Raw genomic sequence first — 12,191 nt, 5'->3', positions numbered from 1 at the left:
TTTTTTGGCAGAGGTTCCGCTCCTTGGCTGCGGCTGCTAAGCAGGAAGCGGGGGGTGTCGCTGCTCTCGGGGCTCGGGCCTGGCCCGGTGAGTGAGGGGGGCCGCTGTCAGGGGGTGCGCCTGGGGTGTCGGTTGAACGATCGTTTCTGTGCTCGCGCTTCCCCCGCCGGCTCTGCGTGTGGCGCGCGGCCGGAGGGGTGGGGGGCGGCGATTGTGCTTAGCCCCGGAGAGGCCTGTACCCGCGGCGGGGGGGAGGGATCACAGGGCGCCCTCGCCCCTCCCTGCACCCCCCGTGCTATCTGCCAGGGGTGCCTCGGCGAAGAGGGAACAGGAGCCGGAGCCCGGGCGGATGGGGCCAGCGGGCGGGTCCCGCTCACTCCCCTCGCCCACCCCAGAGCTCTTGCGGCGGCGCCGCCGCCAGGCCGCATCCGGTGGCGGGGAGAGGCGGGTCGGAGGCAGCAGGCGCGCCCGGCAAGGAATGCCGGCCTGGCCTGAGGCGCTTCCGGCGCCCTGTTTGCGGAGAAAACGTGGGCGAAGGGAGCTAAGTGTCACGTGAGGCGGCGTCCAGCCCGCGTGGAACAGGGGCCCGCCCTCCGCCGGCTCGGGCCCCGGGCCCCCTGCTTCGCCGGCGCCCGCGCTTCTGGGGCGGGCGAGCGCCCCTCCCTGTGGTGACTGACCGCCGTGAAGAGCTGGCGTTGTCTGCACTAAGGTGTACCTGTGTCCTGTGAAACGGGGGTTGACGGATTAGTTCTGTAAGTGTTAAGATCACCTCTAGCTAGCTTTGGGTCACAAGAGCCAAGACATGATGACTGCAGACTGCTGTAATGGTCCTGTGCTGAACTAGATAATGCCTGGGATCCACTGTACGGTAAAGACTATAGGTAAGCCCCTGTGGGGAAACACGCAGACCAGTCTGGACTGCATGCAGGGTGCCAAGTCAGACAAAGGAACTTGGGAATCCTGAACACAGAGTCTCTGGAATGGATAAAATTGAACCAGGGAGCTGAGGTGAGCGACTCACTGACTGGAGAGCTCAGTATGTCAGGAAGGCAGCAGTTACAGGGGGCAACCCTTCTCACTCTGGCCAAGCTTGGAGTACCTGGGTTAAGCAGTATGTCCATAAACAGACAACGGTGGGCTGGGTTTAGGTAGGCAATATATGTATAGGCTTTTTTTATTTAAAACCCTCTTCTCTTTCCTTGTTACATTTCTGTGAATGAATAAATCACTTGTTTTTTGAAGAATGTGTTCTGAACCACTGCATTTCATATTGGCCACAAGCTTCCAGAGAGGAGTCTATAGTTAAACCCAGTTGCACAAGCTGAGGTATATATGGCTGGTAAATGAGGAATGTTGTACTCTGGTGATCCTATCTAAAGTGTTGTGAATTGTGGGGTTCTGGTCTGGGAGAAGTGCAGGTAGAGGCAAGGTTTGCTACTTGGAAGAAGTGCCCATGGAGAGACAGAGATCACAGGACAGTTTGCCCTGAGCCAAACCAAAAGCATTTTATGAATTTGGGTTAGTGTACATAGTTGTCTATGATCAGTAAAGAGAGTACAGGCTGTAAAATGCAAATTACAAAGAAAGTGTTTTGGGTTAGTTTTTTTTGAAGTAGATAGAAATTTCTATAAAGTTGACTGTTCTCTGTAGTCCAGTGCAAAAAACTTTCTCGAGTCATGAAGCCTACAAAAATCTTAACAGGCTGTGCTGGGACCACAGACGATCATGCTGACGGATATTTGTCTCCTTGTTTCCTGTGTTCCCTCATCATTCTATCCATCTTTTGTTTCTAGTTTTATACCTGGATTGTAACCTCTTTGGTAACACTGATTATCTGGACTTCTAGACGGTCCTGAGTGGAAAGCTGAATGGATTCACAGCTGAATGGATCATTTCCCCTCACATTAGGTTATAACTTAATTTTGCAGACATTCTAAGCACTATCAGATGAATATACGAATTGAGTTTTTGTTTTTTTTTATAATGCATTTCTGGCTTTTTTCCCCCCAGAGGCATGCACTATGGAAGTAACTACATTGAAGTCTGATTCCACTTTTTATGGTGGTTGTGCTAAACAATGCTGTGAATTGGTAAGTAACTATTAATATATAAGGGACTGGCAGGATGCCTAATGGAGGCTCTTAATTAGGTGGTCTGCACTCTGATTTTGTCCTGGAATAGCTGTCAGATAAGGTGTGGTGGTTTTTGTTTTTTAATTTAAATCATTATACTGGTAGGGTCCCTAATCAGAACACAGTTATACTGATAGGAGGATGATCTATACCAGTATAGATTATTCCCCTTCCACTTGGGGAATAAGTTATATGGGTGTATCAGATGGTATGTGGCCCTCAGGAGGAGTCAGGGGCTCGGCTTACCTCTGACAGGCTGCACTAGGGAGAATGAGGCAACTCAGGGTCATCTGGCGTACTGAGTAATTAGGAGGCATTTAATTAGGCAGTGAAGTACCTGAGTGTGATAAAGAAAGCTATTCCCAGAGGGGATGGGAATCCAGTGAAGGAAACCCGGGAAGAATACTCTTCAGTGGGAGGGTTTCTGGAGGGAAGGGACTATGAATGACTCCCATGAAAGACTTCAACAGGCAGAAGCCCTGGAAAAGAGAAATCAGATGTTATCCTGAGGAAAGGTCTTGGGAGTTTGGCCTTGACCCAAGAAAAGAGACCCTCCCCCAGTTAGTAAGAAGAGGCCCTGGACTCTAGAAAAGGGTTCTGTGTCATGAAGGCCTCACTGGTAAGGGACATGGGATATAACTGTGTTGACAGACTAATGCTGACTCAGGCACTGCACCTACGTGTGCATGTGGTATTCCACCTTTGGGGTTGAATAAACTAGGCCCCTGAACGGGTGATGTTCAATATATACATCTCATTGGACTTCATAAAACCATCACTCAGGGAAACTGAGGCAGAGACAATGGTGGGGCTGCACTGGGCTGCCAGGTGTACTCTAGGGTGAGGGCCCTGATTATGGTATGGTGCTAGAAGTGGGGAATGAGGCCCCCTCCCATCATGTAGGGATGATAACACGGAGCAATGCTTACACTCACCTTGAGTGAAAGATGTCATATGTTCTGGATCTGCAGAAGGAGTAGCAGTGACAACTCAAGGAGCCCTTGTCACAGGCTTGCGAGGGAGCCCAGCAATCCTTGTAGGCCCAGCTGTTAGAAATGGAAAGGGAAAGAAGTCAGATGGTCCTGCTAAGGGGGTGCAGGTACTGTGGGCAAGAGGGGCATGCAAATTGGGTTTGTCCCTGGAGTAACAAGGAGATTACTGGGTGGTGCAGAGTACTGTGGCACACCCAGAAAGTGCTGGGTCACAAAGGATGCCTAGTCTCAGACGCAAGAGACCCCAACGTCTCTTAAAGAGACTAAGAAAACACTGTTTGTGGCCAAGAAGGGTGATTGTCCTAGAATTATTAACGTGCTTGAAATGTGAAGAACTGGGGCATGGAAAGACACGTTGCCTGGCAAGAACTTTGAATTTTAAACAGAGGAGACCTCCCATGGGAATGCATGAAGTTATGTAATGGGAAACTCACAGTACAGAAGCCAGGGCTAGAGCTTGACCAGAGGGTTCCACCTCCCCACGCTCCGAATTATCTGGGATACAGTGATTTCTCTTGTAGCCACAGGGCAGAAAAACTTCAGAAGTTTGAAGGGCTTGATGGTTCTAGCACTTGCTGGGAAAGAAAGAAGGGGCCCCAGGCTGAGGAAGCTTGGGAGGCAAGATCAGCCTAGGTCCCAAAGATCCCAGAGTCCCAGGGAGCATGTGGGGCAAGAATACAAATGAGGTGGAGAAGCAGTTCTACATTTGCATCTGCAAACTGGATGTTTTCCTGGCAAAATTATTTGAGCAAGGGAAGCAAGCCCATGAACTATCTGACAGGTAGTTTGGGCTAGTAGCAGATAGTGCGGGAAATTATTTAGTCAGGTCTTGGATTAAAATGCTTGAAAGGGAATGGAGTCTGTCTTAGGAGAAACCTTGTGTTAGCACTCAAGAAGCCCAACAGGTAAGAGTGCAGCACTAACACCTGGATGGGCAGACAATGGTTTAAAATATTCCAAGCTTTGAAAGACAGTAAACCTGAATAAGATGTCAAAGGCCAGATGCTGCCTGACCAGGAGAGACCACTCTCAGCAGTGGCAAATACACGAGACCAAGAAATCCTGATTTTTTTTTTTAGGAGGGAAGCAGGGCTCAGATGGGAGTAGCTTAAGTCAAGAGTCCAAACAACAGCATTACTGGGGATGACTGATCAAGAAAGCAAATATAGACTCAAGGCGAAAAGCAGATGCACTACCCTAATAAGAGAGCTGTACTCAAACTCCTTTGCATGTGAAAAGCTGGGCAGTTCCAAGTCTAAGAATAATAGAATCATAGAAGATTAGGGTTGGAAGACACCTCAGGAGGTCACCTAGTCCAAACCCCTGCTCAAAGCAGGACCAACCCGAACTAAATCATCCTAGCCTGTTTATAGGCTGGGCCTTAAAAACCTCTAAGGATGGAGATTCCACTACCTCCCTAGGTAATCCATTCCAGTGCTTCAGCACCCTCAGGGTGAAATAGTTTTTTCCAAATATCCAACCTAGACCTCCCCCACTGCAACTTGAGACCATTGCTCCTTGTTCTGTCATCTGCCACCACTGAGAACAGCTAGTTCCATCCTCTTTGGAACCCCCACTTCAGGCAGTTGAAGGCTGCTATCAAATCCCCCCTCACTCTTCTCTTCTGCAGACTAAATAACCCTAGTTCCCTTAGCCTCTCCTCATAAGTAATATACCCCAGCCCTATTATCATTTTCGTTGCCCTCCGCTGGACTCTCTCCAATTTGTCCTCATCCTTTCTGTAGTGGGGGGCCAAAACTGGATGCAATACTTCAGATGTGGCCTCACCTGTTCCGAACAGAGGGCAATAATCACTTCCCTCGATCTGCTGTCAATTCTCCTACTAATCCAGCCCAATATGCAACAAGGGCACACAAATGTTGACTGATATCCAGCTTCTCATCCACTGTAATTCCCAGGTCCTTTTTTTTGCAGGACTGCCACTTAACTAGTCAGTCCCCAGCCTGTAGTAGTGCATGGGATTCTTCCATCCTAAGTCCAGGACTCTGTACTTGTTGAACCTCATCAGATTTCTTTTAATCCAATCCTCCAATTAATGTGAGTGACAGATGCCATCAACCGGCCAAAACAGGAAGTGAAAGACACTATGGACGGACAGTACAGCACCACACAGAAGGATTTGAAGCAGCTGCTGCATCTGGAATAGAAGAGGGCAGACAAGCTCGATGAGGCATCTGGGCCAACGGCAGGATACAGGTGCCAGTCTCTCTGTGGCCAAGCAGCTGCTTTTGGAGGTGAGGCTAAAAAGGGGAAATGAAGAAAAAAGAAAAGAGGCTGCTGAAGGATTAGCTGCGAAGTCTGCACATAGCAAAGCAGGCTGGAACCTCGCAGTTCCAAGAAGAGTTAGAAAAGCTTACTGAGGAGTTAAAGGAGAAGAAAGAGTTTCCAGCAACTACAGATGCTGAAGGATGCTTATTTCATTAACAGCAGGGCCAAGATTGACTTGATACAGCAGAAGAAAGATTTCAGCTCTTAGTCTTTCTTCTGCCATATGTACTCAGCTGTGTTCAGCTGATGCACGACTGCCATCAACAATTGCGAATTGTTTCACTATGGCTTGCAGCAGGGCTGCTTGGATGACACTGCAGTGTTCCATGAGGGGGCTCTTGTCTCGGCTCTGGAAATACTGCAGGATAAGGCATAAGGTGTTTGTAATGCTCACAACAAGAGCGCACAGCTGAGCGGGTTCCATGCTTATCAGGCTGTGGTGTCCGTGTGACTAACCCAGGCTTTTGAAAAAAGGGGCGAAAAAACCTTAGTTTGCTCCTCATTGATATGACGGAGGGAGGGAGGAAAATGCATCATGAGAAGCTAAAGCCATGTTCCCATTACGACCTGCGACAATGTTTTGGTCACATGAGGCATTGCAAGCCCTACCCAAAATCCCATTTGCCTACTTGCACTGTGGGATAGCTACCCACAGTGCAGTGCTCGGTGCATCAGTGCAGGCGCTGCTAATGAGGATGCAGTCCGCTGACACGATGAGTATGGGGTGAACACACAAGACTGACTTGCTTAATTTGGAGGTTAGATGTTGACTTACATAAAGTCAACTTAACTTTGTAGTGTAGACATGGACAGAGCTCTTCTTCAGGTCTGGGAAACGTACTTAATGTTACAGCTAAATACAAGGTGGAACAGATTGTTTAGTGTAAGTAGTTCACCTTGAATGGTCCCTTGAAATATGTTAAGTGGCCTGTTAACAATCCTCCAGTCATGGGGGAGGGGGAGAGGGAACGGCAGCTTGTTTTGTGGTTGGTAATGGGTTACAGATGGTTGTAATGAGCCATAAATTCAGTGTCTCTATTCAGTACATGATTTTTATTGTCAAGAAAGTTTGAACTAAAGGTACCAGACTTTTGAAGGTGTTGTGCAGATTTCCTTTGAGAATGAGAACTGAGATCAGATACAGAGTGATCACTTTGTGAAATGTGTTCACCCACAGGTGACGTGGTGTTTTTGTCTTATCGTTTTCCTGTGTTAATTTGAGTGTATAGTAATTGTTTGGTTTCACCCATGTAGTTGTTGTTGAGGCATTTAGTGTTGACCCTGTAAACTTGACTTCACTGCTATGATGATCAACACCCCCCCACAACACACCTTTCAAGAGCCATGGGTCCTACACATGCCTATCACAACATCTGGTGTACCTCATCCAGAGGTGCCGAAGCAGTCTTGGAGTTATGGGGCTCTTTCTTGAGAGAAGTGGAGGCCCAGGCCTCCTCCTAAGAAGGGTTTGGTCCCAGAAAGACTGTAAAGAGGTTGGAGGTGTAGCACATGTGTAATATCATGACACAGTAATAATCTTGTCTGACTAAGCTGTGCAATTTACTATATTTGGCCATATTCAATGATTACTTAAAGGGTGGGAGACCCAAAGGGACTTGTTGGTTGAATTGCCCGTTTTCCTGAAACGGGTAGGGTTCAGCACAGGGGTGGGCAAACTACAGCCCAGGGGCTGCATCTGCCCTCCAGATGTTTTAATCCAGTCCTCGAGCTCCCGCTGGGGAGTGGGGTCCAGGGCTTTCACTGCTTGAGCCAGGGAGCGGGGTCAGGGGCTTGCCCTGCTCTGCGCAGCTCTCAGAAGCAGCAGCATGTCCCCCCTCCTGCTCCTATGCATAGGGGCAGCCAGGTGTCTCCGCACGCTGCCCCCTCCTCAAGCGCTGCCCCCGCAGCTCCCATTGGCTGGGAACCACGGCCAATGGGAGCTGCAGGGGTGGCGCCTGCGGAGGGGGCAGCGTGCAGAGCCACCTGGCTGTCCCTATGAATAGGAGCAGGAGAGGGGACCTGCTGCTGCTTGAGGTAAGTGCTCCCCGAGCCTGCACCCCTGATTCCCACTTCCACCCTCCTGCACCCCCAACCACTCATCTTCCAAGTCCCAGCCTGGAGCCCCCTCCTGCATCCTGAACTACTCATTTCTGGCCCCACTCCAGAGCCCTCACCCCCAGCTAGAGCCCTCACCCCCTACCACACCCCAACCCCCAATTTTGTGAGCATTCATGGCCCACCATACACTTTCCATATCTAGATGTGGCCCTTGGGCCAGAAAGTTTGGCCACCCCTCCTGGGAGAATTGACTAAGAATGGGAACAATTAACTGACAATGGGAACTTTAGCAGCCTACCTGCTTAGAATCATAGAATATCAGGGTTGGAAGGGACCTCAGGAGGTCATCTAGTCCAACCCCCTGCTCAAAAGCAGGACCCATACCCAATTAAATCATCCCAGCCAGGGCTTTGTCAAGCCTGACCTTAAAAACTTCTAAGGAAGGAGATTCCACCACCTCCCTAGGCAACGCATTCCAGTGTTTCACCACTCTCCTAGTGAAAAAGTTTTTCCTAATATCCAACCTAAACCTCCCCCACTGCAACTTGAGACCATTACTCCTTGTCCTGTCCTCTTCCACCACTGAGAATAGTCTAGAACCATCCTCTCTGGAACTACCTCTCAGGTAGTTGAAAGCAGCTATCAAATCCCCCCTCATTCTTCTCTTCTGCAGACTAAACAATCCCAGTTCCCTCAGCCTCTCCTCATAAGTCATGTGTTCCAGACCCCTAATCATTTTTGTTGCCCTTCGCTGGACTCTTTCCAATTTATCCACATCCTTCTTGTAGTGTGGGGCCCAAAACTGGACACAGTACTCCAGATGAGGCCTCACCAATGTTGAATAGAGGGGAACGATCACATCCCTCGATCTGCTCGCTATGCCCCTACTTGTACATCCCAAAATGCCATTGGCCTTCTTGGCAACAAGGGCACACCGCTGGCTCGTATCCAGCTTCTCGTCCACTGTCACCCCTAGGTCCTTTTCCGCAGAACTGCTGCCTAGCCATTCGGTCCCTAGTCTGTAGCTGTGCATTGGGTTCTTCCATCCTAAGTGCAGGACCCTGCACTTATCCTTATTGAACCTCATCAGATTTCTTTTGGCCCAATCCTCCAATTTGTCTAGGTCCCTCTGTATCCTATCCCTGCCCTCCAGCGTATCTACCACTCCTCCCAGTTTAGTATCATCCGCAAATTTGCTGAGAGTGCAATCCACACCATCCTCCAGATCGTTTATGAAGATATTGAACAAAACCGGCCCCAGGACCGACCCCTGGGGCACTCCACTTGACACCAGCTGCCAACTAGACATGGAGCCATTGATCACTACCCGTTGAGCCCGACAATCTAGCCAACTTTCTACCCACCTTATAGTGCATTCATCCAGCCCATATTTCTTTAACTTGCTGACAAGAATACTGTGGGAGACCGTGTCAAAAGCTTTGCTAAAGTCAAGATACAATACATCCACTGCTTTCCCTTCATCCACAGAACCAGTAATCTCATCATAGAAGGCGATTAGATTAGTCAGGCATGACCTTCCCTTGGTGAATCCATGCTGACTGATCCTGATCACTTTCCTCTCATGTAAGTGCTTCAGGATTGATTCTTTGAGGACCTGCTCCATGATTTTTCCAGGGACTGAAGTGAGGCTTACTGGCCTGTAGTTCCCAGGATCCTCCTTCCCTTTTTTAAAGATGGGCACTACATTAGCCTTTTTCCAGTCATCCGGGACTTCCCCCATTCGCCACGAGTTTTCAAAGATAATGGCCAATGGCTCTGCAATCACACCCGCCAATTCCTTTAGCACTCTCGGATGCAACTCATCCGGCCCCATGGACTTGTGCACGTCCAGTTTTTCTAAATAGTCCCTAACCACCTCTTTCTCCACAGAGGGCTGGCCATCTATTCCCCATGTTGTGATGCCCAGCACAGCAGTCTGGGAACTGATCTTGTTCGTGAAGACAGAGGCAAAAAAAGCATTGAGTACATTAGCTTTTTCCACATCCTCCGTCACTAGGTTGCCTCCCTCATTCATTAAGGAGCCCACACTTTCCTTGGCTTTCTTCTTGTTGCCAACATACCTGAAGAAACCCTTCTTGTTACTCTTAACATCTCTCGCTAGCTGCAGCTCCAGGTGCGATTTGGCCCTCCTAATTTCATTCCTACATGCCCGAGCAATATTTTTATACTCTTCCCTGGTCATATGTCCAACCTTCCACTTCTTGTAAGCTTCTTTTTTATGCTTAAGATCTGCTAGGATTTCACCGTTAAGCCAAGCTGGTCGCCTGCCATATTTACTATTCTTTCAACACATCGTGATGGTTTGTCCCTGTAACCTCAACAGGGATTCCTTGAAATACAGCCAGCTCTCCTGGACTCCTTTCCCCTTCATGTTAGTCCCCCAGGGGATCCTGGCCATCCGTTCCCTGAGGGAGTCAAAGTCTGCTTTCCTGAAGTCCAGGGTCCGTATCCTGCTGCTTACCTTTCTTCCCTGTGTCAGGATCCTGAACTCAACCAACTCATGGTCACTGCCTCCCAGATTCCCATCCACTTTTGCTTCCCCTACTAATTCTTCCCGGTTTGTGAGCAGCAGGTCAAGAAAAGCTCCCCCCCAGTTGGCTCCTCTAGCACTTGCACCAGGAAATTGCCCCCTACGCTTTCCAAAAACTTCCTGGATTGTCTGTGCACCGCTGTACTGCTCTCCCAGCAGATATCAGGAAAATTAAAGTCACCCATGAGAACCAGGGCATGCGATCTAGTAGCTTCTGCAAGCTGCAGGAAGAAAGCCTCATCCACCTCTTCTTTATTACATTTCTGCTCTGCCTCACAGGACAAATCCTGCCTTACAAAGGCCTACCCTCTTCAAGCCCCAGCACCACAATAACAAGGGAGTGGAACAGTGTCTCTTGCTGTCCACACGCAGGCATGTGCTGTGCCCTGCCCTGCCCTGCCCCCTTAGCATCTCTCCACATTTCTTCCCCCACCCCCAATCTACATCTCTTTTGGCTGCTCCAGGCAGATGTGCCCAGGCTGCCAGGGAAAAGGGTGTGTGGTTTCCACAGATTTCTTTGCTCCCCCAGGTATTTTTCAGCAGGGGAGCAAAGCAATCTGCAACAGTATTCTGTGCAGAATTCCCCCTGGAGTAAATGAGGAGTAGTGTTGATTGATTTCTAAGGGCAAGTCTACACTTCAAATGCTGCATTGGTGCAGTTGCATTGCTGTAGTGCTTTAATGAAGACTCTAAGCCAACACAAGAGAGCTCTCCCATTGGTGTAGTTAAACCATCTACCTGAGAGGCTGTAGCTCTGTTAGTGGGAGAGCTTTTCCCATAGCGCTGTCTACATAGGGGGGTAAGCTGGTATAACTTCATTGCTCAGGGGCTTGGATTTTTCACACCCCTGAGTGACTTAGTTATACCAGTATAGGTCTGTCTTGTAGACCAGACTTGAGGCAGTTTCATCCAGTTCTACTCAAAGAAAATAGTAAGACCATTTGTGTTGAAGGTGGGATTAAAAATGCTTGCATTCAGAGTAGAAGGACAGGAATGATCCTTGTGGCTGTGTCCACAAAGTGGTTTTTTTTCCCTTGTGTTATTTGAGAGCAAAGTCTTCTAGCACTATTACTATTCCTTGATATCTTTGTACAGCAAAGGGTGACAGACCTTAAGTCCTTAGCAAGGTTAAATAAACGTAAACTGCTTTAGAACCAATTAAATCACTATTGCGAAGAGGAATTGTGTTGCCTGTGGTTTGTGCATTGTGATTGTTGCTTGCTATGCAAAAAATAAAATTTTCTTTATTTTTAGGTTCATGAGAAATTTAGAAAGCGTTCTTCAAATAAACGTAAAACAGGTATGTAAACTGATGTTGGAAGTTAGCAAACATTTTACTTTTGTCTGCTTTACTTGGTCATTTGGACTGATGTTTCACAGCAGCATAGCTATGATGCCATTGCTATGCTGCTACAGTGCCCATACTGTTGATATGGCTTTTGTTTTAAGAAAGTGGTTGGTCAATAACGCTGGTCACAGGTTACCAAAGGGTAGAAAACTGTACTGTGTTTCTGTTGACTAATAAACTTTCTGTTTTACAATGCTGGCTGAGAGTCACTGCTGACTGTGTGAAGTGGGGGTGTCCTTTGGAGGAATGTAATGATTCCCCAGGTGTCCCATCTAGGTGGACTCACTGTGGGGAGCTCATGGTGTGAACGGGGGGTGGGGGGTGCTGAATGCTCTGAGGTTGGACCCAGGAAGTGCTGAAGCTGAGGAGGCTTGTTGCCCTGGCCAGCATGCCCTGAGGGGAGTCATGCTGCAGCAGTGTCTTCTCCCAGAGCAGTTTCAGAACACCCAGATTGTGACCCCCGTGAGGGTCCAGAGCAAGTGGACTCCCTGAGGGGGTACACAGCGAGAGACAGGCTTGTTGGAGGTTCCGGGAGGTGTGGTTCCAGGAGGCAGTGGAGTCCAGGGCTTAACCACTGAGAGAGAGTAGACCCCCAAGAAGAGCTGTCTCACTGAAGTGAGGTTCCTCCCAGGGACCGTACAGAGCCGAGAGGGAGCACAGGGCCTGTAAGTCCGTGACCTGTACAATTTCCTCATGAATAGTAACTCTTCTTTGTCATCTCAGACCATTATTAGGACTGTCCTACTGGTTTCTGTCTCAATTTGCATAACTGGCCAGACCCTGGATACTATGATTGAGGAGGAGGTGGCGTGGCGGTGACG

General features: G+C 48.9%; 1 protein-coding gene across 8 annotated transcripts in view; it reads left to right on the top strand.

Moving 5' to 3' along the window:
• The window catches only part of TTC3 (tetratricopeptide repeat domain 3), a 135,343-nt gene that overhangs the window by 187 nt on the left and 122,965 nt on the right, over nt 1-12,191 (top strand). For 3 of the 8 annotated variants that reach the window (XM_077818517.1, XM_077818542.1, XM_077818507.1), the window contains exons 1-4: nt 71-87; nt 1,794-1,908; nt 2,011-2,090; nt 11,277-11,322. In XM_077818517.1, the coding sequence (XP_077674643.1) occupies nt 1,869-1,908; nt 2,011-2,090; nt 11,277-11,322 (166 nt within the window). In that variant the 5' untranslated portion in view covers nt 71-87; nt 1,794-1,868. Of the gene's footprint in view, nt 1-5; nt 88-1,793; nt 1,909-2,010; nt 2,091-11,276; nt 11,323-12,191 lie in introns of those variants that run through there. The other 5 variants (XM_077818533.1, XM_077818526.1, XR_013346339.1 and 2 more) reach the window with 4 other exon arrangements.

Source organism: Eretmochelys imbricata, chromosome 1, assembly GCF_965152235.1.
Source record: "Eretmochelys imbricata isolate rEreImb1 chromosome 1, rEreImb1.hap1, whole genome shotgun sequence".
Taxonomy (NCBI): domain Eukaryota; kingdom Metazoa; phylum Chordata; order Testudines; family Cheloniidae; genus Eretmochelys; species Eretmochelys imbricata.
The sequence above is the reverse complement of the archived record's forward strand: the minus strand, read 5'-3'. Positions and strand labels throughout refer to the sequence as shown.